The sequence below is a fragment of the Rhinatrema bivittatum genome, chromosome 4 (assembly GCF_901001135.1).
Source record: "Rhinatrema bivittatum chromosome 4, aRhiBiv1.1, whole genome shotgun sequence".
NCBI classification, from domain to species: domain Eukaryota; kingdom Metazoa; phylum Chordata; class Amphibia; order Gymnophiona; family Rhinatrematidae; genus Rhinatrema; species Rhinatrema bivittatum.
In genome coordinates, this window is record NC_042618.1 from 221,715,893 (window position 1) to 221,736,982 (window position 21,090).

The window sequence follows — 21,090 nt, forward strand, 5'->3', positions numbered from 1 at the left end:
GGTGCCCTTTAGAAATGTAAGTTGACTCAATCGCTTCCTTCAGCCTCCACACAACTGTAGCCTTAGACTCCTTACTTCCCTTCTTTGGGCCATTCAACAGTACAAAGAGGTGATTCGATCTACGGAAATCACAAGTGACCTTTAGATACCTTGATAATGCGTGACTCCCATCTAAGAGCCTAAGCTCCTCCATGTGAGGCATAGAGGAATCCAAATCCGGAAAAGCTGAAGGCTCCACTGTCTAACTAAGATGGAACACCAAGACTACCTCAGGCAGAAAAGAAGGCACCATGCATAAAGATACCCTCATATCTGACATCTGTAGGAAGGGATTTCAACACGACAGTGTGTGCAGTGTCAAAATTCTCCTGGCTGAACAAACAGCCATCAAGAAAACCACTTTAAGAGTCAAGTCCTTAACCATAGCTCTCTTCAATGTTCAAACCAAGCCTCACACAATCCTCTAAGGTCTAGATTTAGATTCCAAGACTGACAAAGGTTCCATACCTGAGGACACAAGTTCTTAGCCACCTGAAGGAACTGATTAACATCTGGATGTGCGGACAGAGGATATCCTTGCACCTTACTTCAAAGACAACCCAATGTCACTACCTGGAATCTCAGAGATTTAAAGGACAGTCCCTTGACCAGAACCTTTCTGTAGAAAAAACAAAATATGCAACACCATAGCCTGAACAGGCTGAGGCTGCACTCCATCAACAGAAGACCAGGACTCGAAGATCCTCCAAATTTGCACATACTTCAAGGTTGTAGAAGGCTGCCTAACCTACAATAAGGTGGAAATAACCGCTTCAGAATATCCCCTCCATCTCGGTGGTCTCCTCTCAGAAGCAAAGGCACGAGACAGAAATGAACAGCCTGATCCAAAAATATTGGGCCCTGGTAGAAAAGAGTCGAACCTCAGAGACCTGTCTATGGCCATGTTGGTCAGATCTGGGAAGCATGGGCAATGTGGCCACTCTAGAGCTACCAGGATCACATTGCTCTGATGTTACTCTATTTGCCATAATCCCTTGTCCACTAGAGGCCACAGAGGAAAGACAAAGAAGAATCCCTTGAGTCCTCAGCAGCACCAGAGCTCAGATTCCTTCTGTACCATGGTTCTGTTCAGTGGCAGTAGAACGCAATGTCTTTGTGCTCTCTTTGGTCAGGATACCCCCAGCCTCTGTGAATGAGATACATCGCTGCCTCTGACAGCTCCCATTCCCCGGGTCTAACTTTCTCCATCTGAGAAAATCTGCCTGAATGTTGTTTACTCTGACAATATGAGATACTGAAAGCCGCTCCAAATGCTGCTCTGCCCAGAGAATCAACTTCCGGGCCTCTCGGGCCACTGCCTGATTCTTGGTTCTGCCTTGACAGTTGATGTAGACCACTGTCATCTGATGGACCTTAGAGTTTGGACCTCAGAATTTCCATGCGGAAACGGGAGACCTTGAGAGCTACATTTACCTTCTTTAAATCCAATATCTTTTAAATTGGATACAGGGGAGGAAAGAAACAGGACGCTAAGTGAAAATTAACCTCTGCCTACACTGAGTGTGTTCAGGGTCTGAGCCAACTGACCTGGGCCACGCTGAGCATGTTCAAGGTCTGAGCCAACAAGCTCAACAAGACATCTCTGTGAAAAAGGAAAAAACCTTTGCAGAGTCCAAAGTGGCTCTGATTCATCTGTAATTTCTCCGTCTTCTAGAGGTAAGAAAGCCAATTCCCCATTGGAATCCTCCAATGTCTCATGAGCCACATCCTCTTGAAGATTACCAGGGACAGCCTCCCTGTGACATATGCCCACTGTGACTGACAAATGGGAGGCCCAAGCACATGATCCCTACATAGTAGGTTGCTTTACCTTCACTGAGCACCCCTGCAGAAAGGTCTACAGGTCCTGGAATCATTCCACCTAGGAGGAGGAGGATGGATCTATATTGGAGCCCATAGGCCCAACCTTGCTCTTTCTAACTGTTCTTTCTCAGGGAAGCTTCTGCCATTGGGAACAAGGGAGGAGAACTGACCGTAGCCTCGCCTCCCATTCCACTCCTATCCAGAGATACCATAGGCGGAGGAGATGTCCCAACATGGGCAAAAGCTGTAGTAGTCAAATTGCTTTGGCATCTAAATAGCACTGACACAAACAGAGAGAGAGTGAGGCTGAATTGCTAACAGACGGCAAGCCTCACAGATAGCAAGGCACTTAGGCCTGTTTGTCCTTGGCGCCTAGCTCTCCTGAACCTCGGCTCTAGGCAGCCTCCTGCACGCACACCAATACCACCCGGGCGCAATGCACACCCCTCCAGGATGCACGCAAATACGAGCCCATGAATAGGTCGTAGTCGTACGCGCACAAATACATGCACAAATACATACTTGTATACTCTATGGTCGTACTGTGCAAATATGCCCTCAAATTTAGGTTGCAATCTTATGCGCACAAGTACCCGCACATATACATGATCTAGTCTAGGCTGCAGATGTACGTGCTCAAATCTAGGCTGTGGCCTTATGCGCACAGGTTCCTGCACATGCAACTACCACGCAGCAAGAACGCGCGCATACAACTATGCACTGTTATAAATCACCCCACCAGGAGGGCGGAGTTAGCAATCTGTTATGGATCTGCTCCCCAGAGGGGAGGAGTTGGCACTCTGGTATCGATCTGGCAGCTGAATACTCCTGTAGAAGAAGGAGCTATCATCTATCATGGATAACCCCGCCAGGAGGAATAGATTCTGTTAGCGCTCACCCCGCCAGGAGGGAGAAGTTAGCAATATGTAAGGCTTAGCTCCTTCAGAGGGAAGACATTAGCAATCTGCTGTAGATCACTCCTTGAGAAGAAAGGATAGCAATCTGTTAGTGATGTAACTGCCAGGGAGGCAGAGTTAGTCTTCTGTTGAATGATGTTTCCCTAAGAAGAGGAGCTAGCGATATGTAATATTCCGTAGGTGTTGTAGCGGTCTAATGTGGGATGGCTCCCACAGAGTGGCAGTCAGTACGATACCGCTCTAGTAGTGTAAGAAAATAGACACTTAGTAGAAATGGTGAATCCCTGGGCCGATGGCAGATGACAGCACCACCAGGAGGAGATCCTGAGAGGGACCACTGGCTAGGCTGGAGTATGAGACAAACACAGATAGTTCTTTATTAGACTGGAAATTGAACCACCAGAGGTGGCAGTAGTGAGCTGATGTGCCCGGCAGGGCTGAAGTCCCTCAGATACTGGAACTACGATCTCTGGGTTGCTGAGCTGTAGAGAGAGACTATAGGTAGTGAGTAGACAGGGTATGCTGTATACATAACCAGTAGTAAATGATACACTCACAATTGTTGATATCTGTAATGGCCTCTTATGCAACAGAGTCTTCAGTATATTCAGGAACAGGAGCCGTAGGTGAGTACTGGTTCCTATAGGCAGTCTGAAATACCTGCTTATATTTATGCTACCTGCTTATATTTATTCTACCTGCTTTTGCTTTTATCTTCCTTCCAGCTTGTTTTAAGCTCCCAAGTTTCCATTCCTTGTTGATTGTAACTTTGACTTATTCCTTTTCCTTTGTTATCCATTGTTTACCAGAATTGTTACATCAGTTTACCCTTGTTAAAATGTAAACCGATCTGATATGGTTATCTACTATGAAGGTCGGTATAAAAAACTGTTAAATAAAATAAATAAATAATAGCTGTGTATGGGATGGCTTCTGGAATAGAACAGAGTCTTGGAGGGATTTAGGAACATAGGCCCTCGTGGAGCGAGTATCGGTTCCTATCTGCAATTTGTAATAGTAATACATAAGATAGAGATATGTGATAGCTTTTGAGATAGAAGCGAGTCTGTAAAGGGTTTTAGGAACATGGGCCCTCGTGGAGTGAGTACCGGTTCCTATCTGCAATCTGCAATAATAATTCACGATCTCCTGCGATAACATCTCCTGCGATAACATCTCCTGCGATAACATCTCCTGCGATAACATCTTAGACAGAAAGGAGTCTTCAGAGATTAGGAACATAGGCCCTCGTGGAGCGAGTACAGATTCCTATCTGCAATAGAACTCACAGTATTCACGTCTGCAATCGCTTCCAGGCAGTGAGGAGTCTTCTGAGCATTCAGGGACATAGGCCCTCGAGGAGCGAGTACCGGATCCCATCTTAGCAATCTGAAATCAAGAAGAGAGAGCAGGGCCCCCGAGGAGCAGGTACCCCTAGGTAAGTTTGTAGAGGCAGAGCAGCGGAGAAAGATTTCCCCTTGCTAACTCGATTCGTAGTTGCAAGCAAAGACCTTTTAAGTTGGAAGCGGATAACGTCACTACGGGGGGTCACCCCCGAGGTTCGCGCCCTTGCTGGTACAAAGTCTGGAGCGCGCGCCCTTACGTCATCAGGAACATGGTGGATCCGCAGCGTCAAGACAGTCCGGGGATTCTGGGGTGAAGAGGCAAGGAGAAGCCGTGGCAGCATCTGTCCATCAGACCCGAAGGGAGTCGCCAAAAAGGTAGAGAGGGTGGAGCGAGGGCGAGAACAGGCATGAACGCAACATGCACGCGGGAAAAGAATTGCTGCCGTGGCCTACCAAAGCCCGCCTGCACCTTCAGTATTTTTAGGCCTGGATCCATTCAACATCCAGCACCAAAAATCATCAAAGGCCTGAAGAGTTTCTCAACAGCTCAAGCCTCTGTTGAGCTTTAAAATCAGCTTAACGCCACAGCCCCATACACACAAAGGTCCCACACCAAATTTAGCAGAAACAAATTTAAGTTTATTATTGCATATAAAAAGCAATCCTGGTACCCTTGGTAGACAACAGAATAGCAGCTCTATCTTTTCAGAGCTCCTCCTGTGTGTCTCCCCGTATGTCAGTGAGTGCTGGCTTTTTATAGGTAAAACATACAATAATCCCTAATAGGAATCCATGAATGGGAGTATCACGTACCATATGTCTTGTTTCCAAATAAGACAAACTAAAATCTAAGTACCCTGTTCCCTCCTACCACCTTGAGACCCACGTGTCTGCCGCTTACTGTCAATCTTCTGTTAGTTCTTTGTCCTGTCAGTCTTTCATTCTCAGGGGGAATTAGAACACTCCAGTTACACTGGACCCCTGAAGTCGAGACCGGTATCCTATGAGAATGTAACCTCGTCCATGTGCTCTTTATGATCTCATGACCTTCCATCATATTGGAACAGCTCCAAATGCAGTCCAGATGTCTCCCAGAGTTATTCAAAGCTAGGGTCAATCTGAGGTTCTTATGGCCAGAGTTTCAGGTACCCAGACTCCTTTGCAGCTTGGCCTAAGCCAGAATCTCTGTGTTGATTTCAGACTTCAGGCACACACATATATCACCTCTTGACTGGCTGAGAATCCATAGAGACTGGGGCCGAGAGCCAGCATCCCCCGCTGCTTGTTCCGCTAAACAAGCTTTGTGCATAAACAAATTAAAACCGGCAGAAGACCTCTTACCATAACCAGAGTCTCCTCCTTGGTGCAAGTGCCTCTCTGAGACAGGAAATTGCCAGTGATAGTTGAGGAGGGGATTCCCCTGCCTCTCCCGCTGATGCTGCTAGGGAATTGAAAATTGCCACTGTTTCCGAGCTGACAGGGAAAGCCCCAGTGCTAGACCCCATCATCTGTGAGGCTCGTTCTATCAGTGCAGCCATGCTCGATGCAAACCCGACCACCATGCTGCTTTTGGGGCACACACATGCTGTTCCTTCCCGTACCTGAAGCAACACCAGCACCTTAACGGCAAGCAGGGAACAGTCCCTCAGGGTCTTGGAGCCAACACCCATCTGCCGCAGGCAGAGAAGCTGCTGAAAAACCCCATTGCTGAGCTGCTAAGGTAGCTCCCCACCCTGGAACCCCGCTGCTGAACAGATTCCTTCAACTAGTTCCTTGTTCTCTGTTTTTTTGTTTTTTTTGTTCTCTGAGAACAAATAAAGATACATAGAATTCAATATTTTCCTTTGGTGCAGAGGTTCTGGTTCCAGGAGCGCAGGCCGCATGGCAGATCAGAAAAGAGCCACACCACTGGCTATATCCGCCTCCTTTTGCCAAACTTTAGCAACCCATCCCAGGACAAACCATAGAAAAGGGATGCTTCCTTGCGCCATTGGGCTTGCCGTGCAGAACTGCCAGCAGGTTCCACTGCTATCTCGAGGAGGATGAGGAATCTGGACCATCAGATGTGCACTCTTCTGACCTCTGGACTGAGTTATTAGAAGAATCACCAACCCCCTACTCATCCATCTCAAACCAGGGGGGATGGCCCCTCCAGGACCTCACAACCCCCTGGGAGGATCCAGAAATTTTGTCTTTTATCTTTTTCTTTTTTCTTTCTCTCCAGACTGCAGGTTTTACAACATCTACCATCTGCTGGAGAGAGAGAGAAATACTGAGGGACTGCAGGTGGCACACTGGGTTATGTATAGTGTCAGTAAAACGTTCTCTGCTGGCAGGGAGGCAAAACCTAGGAGTCTGGACTGATCTGGGCATGTACAGGGAAATAAGTTTATGTTAAACCCTACAAAAGCATATTCTATAGCACAAATATTTACTGATATCAGTGGCTAAAATGACGTTTAAAAAGCTATTAGTACAGAACAAATCACTCACCCCAGCCCCAAACAAACCACAAAACAAAATGAAATGAGAGACTGGAGGAATCACCGTCTAGATTTGCTTAAGTTGGTAAGAAGTAGGATATTTTATCTGTCTAGGACAGATTTGGCAAGGGTATTTTATATCAAAAGTTATTATTGAAATGTTCCATTTAATTTCAAACAGGAAGGAAGGATTTATAATGGTGCATGTGTGTTGGGAGGGGAAGAGGAAGGAGACCTCTATCTACTTAAGGGAGTGTATGCCTTTGACAGAGAACTGGGGCCAGAACCTTGCAGTACTGTGTCTTGGTTCCAATTCTTCAAGAAACCTCTCTCAAAGAATAAGAAGTACTCCAGCAAGCCATGTCAAAATTATGTCTATGATGTCCATGAATGTATATTATTGATATGTTCACATAATATAAACTGCAAAATTATTATCAGCAATTAGCTTGTTTGTTAGTTATTTATAGTGTATTTATAGTGTAATGCAAATATAGTCTAGGATACCTAAGGAAAGTCCAAGGAAGTACTTACATGGCAGGTTTCTAAAGATATTATCCGTCTTCATCTTACCAGGCAATAAACCATCTATTCTGTATAAATCAAGATGTACTTTCTCAACCTGCAAACACCATCAAAGAGCTTGTTACTATCTTATCTCTTGCAATACATAAAAACACAAGTAAAACATTCCATCTGGAACAATAACACCTCTATTCCTTCACAATTTTCAGTGTTTGCAAAAATAATCATTATCCTCTTCAAGCAAAATCAAAAACACTCCCATAATGTCATTCAAGATAAAACACAAATATAGTCTCTTATAAGTAAGAAGGCCAGCAAAGAGTCAGAACTAAAATGAATGGCAGTAGCCATCACTGGTGCTTTGATTGTGAACAGCCTCAATGATCCAACCCAGCATCTATACTAACACGTTTTCTGCCTTTACCACTCATTACTACACTGCCTTATGCTTTAACATTTGTTCTGGTGCACTTAGATATATATACCTCACAACACAATTAGACGACAACTAACATTTTGCTGAAATTACTACAGGAATCATTTTAGATAAGTGCATGATTATATGTTGTATGGTGTAATTTTCTGTCACTCTTGATAAATTTGGAACTTAGCCTTCTTAGTTCTTTCTACCTCGCCTAATGCTCGAGTTCAGCGCAACAAGGGCTTCAACTAGCTGATGGTTGGTAGAGACGTGTCTTCCACAGCTGAACCCAACATGACCTTTCCTCTACCACTCGACACAGTTAGTAGTTTCCACCTAAGCCACTCCTGTTGCACCTATGAAATCTGCCAGCCTAATGAGACATCAGGCCTGATATGATGTATTTTACATCACTGGATGAGATCAAAATCTGATTCTATTAAGAGTGCTGAGAATATGGGCACCATGCTTAACACATCACTATCGCAAAACCATATTTACTGTGAAATCCCCACATAGATCTAAACTTATATGGTCTATAATGAGTAAGCCAGTAAGCTAAAAAGTTATCAGGGTAATGTTACTCTAAGATATAAGTGGGATTTACCCAGATAACTGTTCTGCTGAACATACCCAGATAACTGTTCTGCTGAACATACCCAGATACATTTATCTGGGTATGTTCAGATTTACCCAACTAACAGGCCGATACAGTACGGACGCGTAGAAAGAGTGTGTCAGTGCCGGGCGCACCCGCGTTTGCCGCACGCACAGTTCGGATGACATACCGCTCGATACAGTATGCCTATACAGTATCTTGGGTGCGCTGGTACCTGTCATTTCAAATGACATTTGAAATGACAGGTACCAGGAAGTGGATACAGGAGAAGGGCTGACTGACCCCCTAACTGACCCCCTAACTCCCCCCAAACTTTCCGCCAGCCCCCGCTCACCTGCTCTGGCCGCATCCATCTCCCGCGCTGACAGCTCCGGAGCAGCCCCAGCCAGCCCCGCTTCACTGCCTGACCCCCTAACTCCCCGGGACAAGACCAAAGTGAATCGGGCAAACTTTCCGCCAGCCCCCGCTCACCTGCCCTGGCCGCGTCCATGGGTGCCGATCTCCCGCGCTGACAGCTCCGGAGCAGCCCCAGTCCTCTCTCCCGTCCTCCCGGGGACAGCCGGCGGCGAGAGCGGCTTCAGCAGCCCAGGGGGATCAGGCGCTCCCCATGGCTCCCTATTCTCTAAAAGGTAATGAGCGCACGCCGTGACCTCGGACATCGCACGCCATGACCTGAGCGCCCGGCTGGACGTCTGAGATCACGGCATGCGCTCATTACCTTTTAGAGAATAGGAATCCTGGGAGCCATGGGGAGCGCCCGATCCGCCCTGGGCTGCTGAAGCCGCTCTCGCCGCCGGCTGTCCCCGGGAGGAGGGGAGAGAGGACTGGGGCTGCTCCGGAGCTGTCAGTGCGGGAGATGGACGCGGCCAGGGCAGGTGAGCGGGGGCTGGCGGAAAGTTTGCCCGATTCACTTTGGTCTTGTCCCGGGGAGTGAGGGGGTCAGGCAGTGAAGCGGGGCTGGCTGGGGCTGCTCCAGAGCTGTCCGTGCGGGAGATGGACGCGGCCAGGGCAGGTGGGCGGGGGCTGGCAGAAAGTTTGCCCGATTCACTTTGGTCTTGTCCCAGGGAGTGAGGGGGTCAGGCAGTGAAGCGGGGCTGGCTGGGGCTGTTCCGTGACCCGTGAAATTTCGTCTCGGCTTGCCTGACGCTACACACTAACACAGGGGTAGGGGTAGGCGGTAAATTAGCAGGTTAAACATGTGGCAAAATTGCAGGTTAAAAAAGCGATAATCGGGGCGCGCGTTACTGTATGGGAGGGAATAGCTAATCCGATCGTTTACATCTCATATACATGCTGCGGGCGAAAAGGGTTACCTGTTGATTTAAAGAGGCGGTAAGGATGGGTTAAAGGGGATAGTGAATCGCGGGTTGGACTAACGCGGCCAAATTGTGAGTAGAAATCGGGTTAGAAGCAGGGTAACCGCGGCTGCACTTTACTGTATTGGCCTGTTCTTTGTCCGGGCAGTGATTTCCTTCTATGGTCATACCCATAGAGTCAAGATTTAAAATAATAATACAAAACCAAAAATACTATGCACTAATTAGGATTTAAATCATGAAATATGATTCCTTCAAAAAGAAAAAAAAAGTGCATTATGTAAAACAGTTATATCATATGGGGTAGATTTTAAGAAAGTGTGCCTTCGCGTACTTTTGTTGGCGCACCAGGCGCCAACAAAAGTATGCTTGATTTTAGTAGATACGCGCGTAGCCGCGCGTATCAGCTAAAATCCAGGATCGGCGCGCACAAGGCTGCCGATGTCGTGTAGCCGGCGCGCGCCGAGCCGCGCAGCCTGCCACCATTCCCTCCAAGGCCGCTCCGAAATCGGAGCAGCCTCGGAGGGAACTCGCTTTCGCCCTCCCCTCACCTTCCCCTCCCTTCCTCTATCTAACCCACCCCCCCGGCCCTATCTAGACCCCCCCTACCTTTGTCGGGGGATTTACGCCTCCTGGAGGGAGAAGTAAATCCCCGCGCGCCAGCGGGCCGCTAGCGCGCCAAGACGCGACCTGGGGGCGGTTCCGGAGGGCACGGCCACGCCCCCGGACCGCCCCGGGCCGAAACCACGCCCCCGGGCCCACCCCCAAAATGCCGCGTCCCGCCCCCAAAACGCCGCGCAGATCCGACACGCCCCCTCGAAAAACCCCGGGACTTACGCGAGTCCCGGGGCTCTGTGCGCGCCGGTAGGCCTATGGAACATAGGCGCACCGGCGTGCAAGGCCCTGCTCGCGTAAATCCGGGCGGATTTACGCGAGGAGGGCTTTTAAAATCCGCACCTATGGGTATAGCAGAGGTTGTTGGGAATTCTTTAAAAACCTATAGTCAAGCAAACTATAGGTTTAAAAACCTATAGTCAAGCAAACTGTTGCTAAAAATAAAAATAAGCTATAGAAATACTCCTAGCCAAACCATCTTCCTACTTAGATGTTTTAATATTTGATGAAGGATTAGATTCCGTAATCGTATTACTTATAGATATCCAATGTTTTCAAAATTACATTTGGACAATTAAAAGAAAATGAGACCTCCAGAATGCCATTTAAACTGCCATCTAAATGTAGGTGTTTTAGGTGTGTATCTAAGGTCCTTAAGGTGTGTGAACATTTGTTAATGTCCAATTAAATGTCAATAGGTACTTAAGTGCATTTCAAACTTCCATGAAAATATTTGAAAATTTAGCTCATTGTATCTTCACTCATGTACAGTAAAAGCCCTATTATCCAGCATGCAAAGGGGAATAAACAATCCTGGTTAATTAATTATCCAGCACTTGACTATCTGGAATGCTCAAGTAACCTCCATCTTGCCCAGGCAGGACTTATGACAAACAAGGAGGGAGGGGTTGGAGAAGGGAGCAGAATAGCTTTCTTATACTGTTGCTGCGCTCGCTCGCTGGACAGGCCCGCAAGTGACTCCACTCACCTCCCCCTACGCTGGCAATAAAGTCATAACCTGAGTGTCGCTGATGCCTACTTCCATGTGGCAGGGAGCCACTGCCCCTGCCACCTTGGTGCAGCCTGGAAGGGGTCCCCAGCACTGCCGTGCAGCTGCTCCCATGCAGTGCTGACTCTGTTGTTGCCTTGCCTCCTGCAGCTCTGGAACACTGCCGATGCTGCTCTCTTCGAGGCCTGAATGCTGCCGACATGCTGCTTCTCCTGGCATTCCCCCTAGGTGTATGTGTGCGCTCCGTGGCCCCGTCTGATGATGTCATCAAACCAGCCTTTAAAAGGGCTCTTCAGTCTTCACTCCTGGCCTTCACAGGGTCCTTCATGGTTGTCCATGGTGTACTTCGTCCTTCAAGGTCTCCCGTGGTCATTCTTCTGTTAAGATGATCTTCTTGTTCCATGTTCCTGGTCTCTCATCGGTTCCTGGTTCCTGTCTTCACTGCCTGCGGTCCTGAGTTCAAGTCTTCATCATGTTTCTGAGTTCTGGTCTTCCAAGTTTACAAAATCTTCGTTATGTTTCTGTGTCCAAGTACTCCAAGCCCTCGGAGCCCTGCACCCAAGTCCTGCGAGAGCGTAGACTGGGACCAGCCCACAGTGGGCTGTGAAAGTCGCTTCGCTGCCCAAGTCCTGGGGCCAAGACTTCTAAGTCTTCGGAGTTCTGTTCCTTGTTCTCAGAGTTCTAGTCTTTGTCTCCTGAGTGTCAGTCCAAGTCTTCATTCCAATTTCCAAGTTCCTGCAGGCGTGCCAGTATCGTGATCCATGACCAGCTCATGGCACACTGTGTAGGGAGCCTTGTAGCACAAGGCCTGCTTCCAAGATTCCAAGTCCGTCTTTGCTGGATCAAGTCCTCAGAGTCCATACTTATTTCTAAGTTTCAAACTCCAACTTAAGTTCCGAGTTCAAGTTCCTAGTCATGTTCCTAGTTACAGTCTCCTGAAGCTTGTCCAGCTAGATCACTTTGTTCCTTGTTCTAAGCCCTGTTTCTCATTCCAAGCCCTGTTCCTCGTTTCAAGCCCTGTTCCTCGTTCAAAGTGATGTTCCTCAATGTTCCTACTCCACAGTCTGCGCCGCCATTCGGCATGGTCTGCGACCAGCCCACAGGATATGTAGGGTGAGCTGCGGCTCAGGGCTTCTTCAGTGCCTTCGTCTAAGTTCCAAGTTAAGTCAATGTTTTGAGTCATCTTCAGTCCTCGACATTTGTCTGTCCTGACGCACACACCGTTCCAAGCGGTAGGTCTGAAAGGGCTTTCGAGTGACCAGAGGGCTACCCCAGAGATCAGCATTGCATTGCTGGGTCTCACTCCTGTGTGTGCAGGTTCAGCGGAGCTTCCAAGTGTTTTAAGTCTCCAAGTGTTCCCGGTCTCCAAGTGCTTCCAAGCTTCTGCTCAGCCTGTGTTCGGATGCGCTTGCCTACCCACAGCGCATACCTTGGAGCCTTGCCCTGGGGTTGGGCCGTGGCCCAAGGGCTCATTCTCTCTCCAACGACCAGGCCCGTGCCTGCTCACAACAACTGTGCTCTGTCCACTCCAGCATCACCACTTCCCCTCTTGCTCCTGAGGGGAAATGACGGGAAGCAAAAGGTTCTCTGATAACTGGCATATTTGATTAACCAGCACTATTTATTCCCCTATGCATGCTGGATACTGGGCCTTTTACTGTACATTTTATTTTCATTAATCCATGGTATGCATTGATTTTGTTATGTTTTTAGAAGCAATAGAAATCTTGGCAGCATTCTTTGAAATGAAGTGCTTACCTCTGAGAGGATTTCGGTTAGTTCCTGTTCCTTATATAAAAGGTTAGAGCTTTTGAGTTTAATAAATTGTTCCATTGTAAATAATGAATCAAAGGGTTCTTGATGAAAGTGTTTGCCAGCATCATACTGAGTTCTCCAGAAAACTGGATCTTGGGTCAATGTTTTCTTTAATGGTGGTATAACAGAAGGATGGGTATGACGAGTTCTCCTCTGCAGTGTCTTTAAGTCTTCAACAAGGAGACGTTTGACTTGAAAAATATTTAGACTGAGACATAAATTTACATGTGAGAAACATATTGTAATTGATCACAATTAAAAGAAATCAATACAATTGTGCAAAATAAGACTCTTTGGGCATAAGAACATAAGACTTGTCATACTGAGTCAGACCAAAGGTCCATCAAGCCCAGTATCCTGTTTCCTACAGTGGCCAAACCAGATCACAAGTACCTGGCAGGATCCCAAGCTGCTTATCACAAGAATAAGCAGTGGATTTCTGCAACTCTACCTTAATAATGGTTAATGGACTTTTCCTCCAGAAACTTGTCTAAACCTTTTTTAAATGCAGCTACACTAATAGCTTTCACCACATTCTCTAGCAATGAATTCCAGAGCTAAATTATGCATTTAGTAAAAAATATTTTCTCTTATTAGTAACTTCATTGTGTGTTCTCTGGTCTTTGTATTTTTTTGAAAAAACAAACAACTGATTAACGTTTACTTGTTCCATTCCATTCATTATTTTATAGACCTCTCTCATATCTCCACTCAACTGTCTCTTTTCCAAGCTGAAGAGTCCTAACTTCTTTAGCCTTTTTTCATAGGGAATTGTTCCATCCCTTTTATCATTTTGGTTGCCTTTCTCAGTACCTTTTCTAATTCTGCTAAATCTTTTTTGAGATATGTCGACCAGAACTGCACACAATGGAGTCGATTTTAAGACCTGTGCACATGGACGCACCGATTTTATCACATGTGCGTGCTGGCGCACGCATGTAATAAAATCCGATGGTCATATGCACATGCGCGCCGGATTTTTAAATCCGCGTGCACATGTGCAGGCAGCCCTAGATTTGCACGTGCGGGGGGGGGGGGGGGGGATTTTACAAAGCAATGTGCGGTGATGCGAGTAGGGCTTCCCCAGTTCCCTCTACCCTTATCTAACATTCCTACCTTTTTCCCTCTCCTCCCTGAACCCTATCCCCTATTAGTTTTTCTTTTTGTTTAACTACTTACTTCAAATTCCAAGCTTAAGTAACCTTCATGTGCTGGCTGGCTGCCGGCTCGCGCTTCCCTGGGATAGCGGCTAATGGCGCTGTCCCGGTCTGCCCCGCCCAGATCATGCACCCACCCCTTCAGAAAGGCCTGGCACTTCAGCATGTAACGGGGTTTACGCCTTTGGCCGGGCATTTCCGAAAATGCGTGCGGTCCGTGCATGGCCTTTTTAAATCAGGCCGAATACTCAAGATGAGATCGCACCATGGAGTGATATAGAGTCATTATGATATTCTCTGTTTTACTCTCCATTCCTTTCTAATAATCCCTGCTTTCTTGACTGCTGCTTCACTCTGAGCAGAAGATTTCAATGTATTTTCAATGAAGACACCTAGATCCTTTTCCTGAGTGGTGACTGCTAATGTGGAACCTTGCATTGTGTACCCATAATTTGGTTACTCTTCCCTAAGTGCATCAAGTTGCACTTGTTCACATTAAATTTCATTTGCCATTTGCATGTCCAGTTTCCCAGTTTTGCAAGGTCCTCTTGCAATTTCTCACAATCCTCTTGTGATTTAACAATTTTGAATAATTTTGTGTCATTGGCAAATTTGATCACCTCATTGTTGGAACATTTTCAGGGGATTTATAAATATATTAAAAAGCAGTGGTCCTAGGACAGATCCCTGAGGCACTCCATTATTCACCTTTCTCTATTGGCAAAATTTACAATTTAGCCCTACTCACTGGCAATACACAATAGAACACTGCCCCCATTCCATGATTGTTTAAATCCTTTATATGGCTAAATGTTACACGCACAAAAAGTGGGCATATACTGGGCGTATTGGGGGCAGAGTGAGTTAGCCATATTTGGAGTTAGATAAGCCGATATTTGGAGTTAGATAAGTTTACGTCTAAGTTTAGATGCCCCTTAGAGCAGGTCTAAACTTAGCTGGGTAAACTTATCCAGCAAAGTGCACACATATACGCATATATTCAGCAGTTTGCTTTGCCAATGAATATACATCTTAACTTAGCCAGATTAGTTCTAACCGGCTAAGTTACTTACCTGGCCAGCTTTGAATATCTATTCCCCCTTGGTTAAATTCATGTTGGCTTTCTCTCATTAAATTATGCTTACCTAAAGTATATGTTCAGCAATTTTGTTTTTTTATGATATTTTCTACCATACTCCTCACTCTACTCATTGGTCTATAGTTTCCTGGATCACCCCTTGAGTTCTTTTTAAAAATGGGCATAATTTATAAAATGTTCCATAGGCACAAAATAGAACAAGGCCCTGTATAAATCTTTAAGTCACACAAAGCAGAGTTGCTTACCTGTAACAGGTGTTCTCACAGGTCAGCAGGATGTTAGTCCTCACATATGGGTGACATCATCAGGATGGAGCCCAATCACGGAATACTTTTGTCAAAGTTTCTAGAACTTTGACTGGCACCTACTGGGCATGCCCAGCAGGAGTCTCCCTTCAGTCTCATGTATAGTCAAAAAAGCGTGCAAAAAATAAAACAATAAATCGCAAGCATACCCAACTCCACGGGGTGGCGGGTGGTTTTCGTGAGGACTAACATTCTGCTGTCCTGTGAGAACACCTGTTACAGGTAAGCAACTCTGCTTTCCCACATGACAAGCAGGATGGTAGTCCTCACATATGAGTGAATAACAAGCTTAGGATTCCCGCATGTACCAAAAGCACCCAAAGATGTGCAACAGGCACAACAACAGGGATGGTCTTTTGGATAACGGGCAGCCTGAAATTCCCAGCGGGCTGTAGGACGGAAGTTGGGTATTAAGCTGAGAAAAGATTGTGCAGAACAGACTGGCCAAAAATAGAATCTTGTGCGCCAGCATTGTCCAGGCAATAATGGGCTGCAAAGGTATGGAGAGAACTCCAAGTAGCAGCTTTGCAGATATCAGTAAGAGGTACAGAATGAAGGTGTGCTACCGACGTTGCCATTGCCTTAATGGAGTGCGTTTTAACAGGTCCCTGTAGCGGAAGGCCTGCTTGTTGGTAGCAGAAGGAAATACAGTCTGCCAGCCAGAAGGACAAGGTCTTTCCCACCAGGATTCCCAGCTTAAGTTTATTAAAGGAGACAAATAGCTGGGTGGACTTCCTATGGCCTGCAGTGTGTTCCAAATAAAAGGCCAGCGCACATTTGCAGTCCAAGGAATGGAGAACCCGCTCACCAGGAAGTGAGTGGGGTTTTGGAAAGAAAGTAGGCAGAACTATGGATTGATTTAAATGAAACTCAGATACCACTTTCGGTAGAAATTTAGGATGAGTGCGAAGGACCACCTGATCATGAAGAAATTTTGTGTAAGGGGGGTAAGTTATCAGCGCCTGTAGCTCACTGATCCTGTGAGCAGACGTCAACTCAAGAAGGAAAAGGACCTTCCAAGTAAGATGCCGCAACTCGCAGGAATGCAGAGACTCAGAGGTTGCATGAGTTGCGCTAATACCACATTAAGGTCCCAAGCAGGGGCCAGGGGACAGAGAGGGGACTTGAGGTGAAGCAAGCTCTTCATAAAGCGCAATACCAGGGGCTGTGTCGAAATAGAGACATCCCTTGTACCCCGATGGAAGGCAGCCACTGCACTGACATGCACCCTGATGGAGGAGTTTTGTAAACCTGACTCCGAGAAGTGCCAGAGGAAGTCTAAAAACTGAGTCGTGGGGCAGGTAAAAGGGTCTAATGTCTTTGCAGCGCACCACAATGAGAATCTCTTCCATTTGGAATGGTAAGATTTTCTAGTAGAAGGCTTTCGTGAAGCTATCAGGACCCGAGATACAGAGTCCGAGAGATTGAGTGGCCGCAGAATTAACCTTTCAACATCCAAGCTGTCAGTGACAAGGCTTGAAGGTTGGGATGGCGCAATTGTCCATTCCTCTGCGATATCAGGGACGGATCCGGCCTAGGCGAATCTGCAGACGCACTGAGAGGTCTCGAAGGATGGGAAACCATGCCTGTCATGGCCAGTAGGGGGCTATTAGAATCATTAGGCCCTTGTCTCTGCGTAGCTTCACGAGAGTCTTGCTGATGAGAGGAAGTGGTGGGTAGGCATAGAGGAGGCCCTTTGCCCAGGACAGGGCAAACGCATCCCGTGGTGGAGCTTGGCGACTGCAATGTAGGGAGATGAAGCGATGCAAAGAGGTTGATGCTCAGATATCCCCACTTCCGAAATATCCAGTCTGCCACCGCGAGGTTGAGTGACCACTCATGGGGCTGAAATGCTCAACTGAGATTGTCCGCTAGAACATTGTCTACACCTGCCAGGTAGGTCGCTCTCAGTAGCATGGCCTGAGATAGAGAAAAAGCCCAAATTTGTGCTACCTCCTGACATAGGAGGAAGGACCCGGTTCCACCCTGCTTGTTGATCTACCACATCGCTACCTGGTTGTCTGTTTGGATTAGGATTGTTTTGTTGGACAAGAAATCCCAGAATATGCAGAGAGCGTATCTGATTGCTCAGAGCCTCAGAAAATGTATTTGATGCTGTGACTCCTCTGCCGACCAGGTTCCCTGAGTCTGCAGGTGGTTGACATGTGCTCCCCAACCTAGAGTGGAAGCATCAGTTGTTAAGATTATCTGAGGTTCTGGAGCTTGAAATGGTAGCCCTTTGAGCAGGTGGGACTCTTGGATCCACCACGCCAATGAGAGGCGAAACTGCCTGGTGTTATGGACAATGTTGGACATTGAATGATGTGCCTGAGACCACTGGGATTTTATTGTCCATTGCATTACTTTCATGGCCAAATGAGCCATTAGGGTAACATGGACCAAGGATGCCATATGTCCCAGCAAGACGAGTACATGACGAGCTGTCGTCGTTCGGTGAGACTGTATAGCACGTGCCAGCAATGCCAGCATGTGAGCTCGGTCCCTGGGAAGAAAAGCCTTTGCCTGGATTGTGTCGAGATCCACTCTGATAAAGGAGAGGATTTGAGACAGAATCAGATGAGACTTCTGATAATTGATTAGAAATCCCAAGGATAGTAGCAGCTGCACCGTAAGATGGAGGGAGTGAAGAACCCCTTCCGGTGACCAAGCACTCAGCAACCATTTGTCTAGATAAGGATAGATGTGAGTGCCTAGTCTTCTTAAATATGCGGCTACTACTGCCAGGCATTTCGTGAAGACACAAGGGGCTGATGCAAGGCCGAATGGAAGTACCCAGTACTGGAAATGCTGGTCTCTGACAATGAACCGGAGGTACTTTCTGTGAGTCGGGGTTATTGTTATGTGCATGTATGCATCCTTGAGATCCAGAAAGCAAAGCCAATCCCCCCGTTGGAGGAGTGGTAGTAAGGAGCCCAAGGTTACCATCCGAAACTTCTCTTTCTGAAGATGTTTGTTTAGGGCCCGAAGGTCTAATATGGGGCGAATGCCTCCCGTCTTTTTTGGTATTAAAAAGTAGCGGGAGTAGAAGCTGTGTCCCCTCTGGGAAAGAGGAACTGGTTCTATGGCATTTGCTTGCAGGAGGGAAGTTATTTCCTCTTGCAGATTATGAGAGTGGTCGGAGAAGGTCCACCCTGGCCGAGGTGGAGTGTCTGACGGGATGGAGAGGAAGTTAGGATGGTAACCTTGAGCTAGAACTGACTGGACCCACCGGCCCGTGGTGATCTTTAGCCACATGATGGTAAACTGGCAGAGCTGGCCTCCGACTGGCAGAAATGGCAGAGGGGGAAGACTACATTCGCTCTCTAGCGGGAAGTCAAAATCCCAAGGCAGGAGTAGGTTGTGCAGGAGGTTGTGCTTTCTGAGTCCGTGGCTACCATGGTGGAGGCTTCTGGAATGGACGGGATGAACGAGCCCGTGCTGGTGGAGGATAATATCTCCGGGCTTTGTACGCTGGTCGTTTCATCTCCCGTCTAAACGGCTGTTTGAGGAAGTTGAAAACTCAGCATGAGCAGCTGAGAGCTGATGGAGTGTTTCATTGTGATCCTTCAGCTGGGCCACCATCTCCTGGATCTTTTCTCCAAAGAGATTATCCCCTATGCAGGGGAGATCAGCCAAATGATCTTGAACCTCCTGGCGGAGATCCAAGGACTTCAGCCAAGCCCAACGCCGAGCACTGATACTGGCCGCTGATAATTGGGATGCAGTATCAAATACATCATACACCGACCTGACCTCATGCTTCCGGGCGTCGAAGCCTTTCTTAACTATAGAGTTCAGCTGATCTTGAAGCTGCTCCAGGAGAGACTCACCAAAGTCTTGTAATTGTTTGAAGAGATTCCAATTGTACTGGGTCATATATAATTGATACGACGCAATATGTGAAAGGAGCATAGCTCCGTGGAACACTCTGCGCCCTAAAGCATCGAGGAACTTCTTCTCCTTCCTGGGTGGTGCTGAAGAATGAGGTTTTGGACGCTTGGCCCTCTTCTGGGCGGACTCCACCATCACCGATTGATGTGCCAACTGCGTCTTTTGGAAGCCAGGTGATGGTTGCACCAGGTAGATCGCATCCGTCTTGCGATTTACAGGGGGAACCGTCCCAGGATGCTCCCAGTTTCACTGCATCAAACCTAGCAGAACTTCATGGATGGGGACAGACATTATTTCCTTTGGAGGATCCAGGAACTGAAGTACCACCAGCATTTTATGCCTGGAGTCCTCCTCCGTCTGCAGCGTAAAGGGAATAGTCTCCGCCATCTCTTTGATGAAGCTAATGAAGGAGAGGTCTTCTGGCGGAAACTTGCACCTTTCCTCTGGAGGCGACGGCTCTGATGGGACATCGACCGAGTCTTGGGAATCTGATGTGTCATCCGTCCATGGATCATATGACTGATCCTCCGCATCCATCGGTGGTCGTAGTGGTAGAAAAGGACCCCCTCCGGCCGGAGGAGGTCTTGGCACCGAAGGTAGCGGTGCCGGCATCGATGGTCTCGGCCTTGGCACCGATAAATCCAAATCCGGCAACGGTGCCAGGTGAAGTGGCATCGATGTTATCGGTGACTTCGCCAGCCTCCTCGGCACAGGCATGCCCGAAGGCCCCGAAATGGGCTCTGGCCTCAACGAGTCCTCGTCATCTGACGAGAGTGGAATGGGTGTCGATGGAGCCATGGGGATCAAAGATTTCCTCGGTGCCCCCGGCAGGGCACCGATGAGCACATCAAGCTTATCGAGGAGAGGGAGTAGCATCGGTGGCATCGGTGCTGGTTCCAGCATGGGCACCGGTGCTGGCATTGGTGGTCTGGGAAGGCCCTGGACAGCCTGGACTACTGCCTCTTGCACCATCCGGTGCAATTCCTCTCGCAACACTGGAGTGGTGAACCCCAGGTCCAGAGTGGGAGGCATAGAGGGCAATGCCGGAGGGTGCACCCGGCTTCAAAGAGGATTTAGGCTCCTCAGCTCGGGTTTTCTTCTTTGGTGGCTCGAGATCCGACGATGACGTCACCGGTGTCCCTGAAGTCGATGGCACAGGCCTTCGATGCTTGTGCCAATGCTTTTCACGGTGCTCAGCCTTTCCTGACTCTGGCACCGATGACAGGAACGCTGAAGACTGAGACACTGAACGGGACTCCTCGGCATCAGAGTGATGACGTTGCTTCGCTGGGTCGGTGTCGATGGCGTCTGTGAAGATGGGCGCTGAAATAAGAGCACCATTTTTTGGGCACAATTGTAACACGTCTCCAAGTCGTGCGACAAGCCGAGTCATAATGCACAGAGCAAATGAGAGTCTATGATTGACATTGTCCTTGGACAGTCTGGGCACCGACGAAAACCCGTCACCATTGTGGCTGTCGAAAAATTTAGGCCGGCCACGGTCGGTGTCTGTTGCGACCATCGCTGCTCGACGCCCACACTCCACCCTCTTTACCTCTGTGGCAACTCCCTCTGGGTCTGATGGACGGCTGGCTGCCGTGGCATCTTTATGCCGTCTCCCTCCAGCGTCCCTGGACCAGCTCGACGTTGCAGATCCGCCATGTTGCCTGAGGACCTAGGGCGCACGCTCACGCATGCTCTGATTGAAG

General features: G+C 47.9%; 1 protein-coding gene across 4 annotated transcripts in view; it reads right to left on the bottom strand.

Annotated features, from left to right (window-relative positions):
* The window catches only part of CCDC87 (coiled-coil domain containing 87), a 513,138-nt gene that overhangs the window by 397,689 nt on the left and 94,359 nt on the right, over positions 1-21,090 (bottom strand). For all 4 annotated transcript variants that reach the window (XM_029599749.1, XM_029599748.1, XM_029599751.1 and 1 more), the window contains 2 exons: positions 12,873-13,137; positions 7,144-7,231 (listed from right to left, as the gene is read on the bottom strand). In XM_029599749.1, the coding sequence (XP_029455609.1) occupies positions 7,144-7,231; positions 12,873-13,137 (353 nt within the window). The remainder of the gene's footprint in view (positions 1-7,143; positions 7,232-12,872; positions 13,138-21,090) is intronic.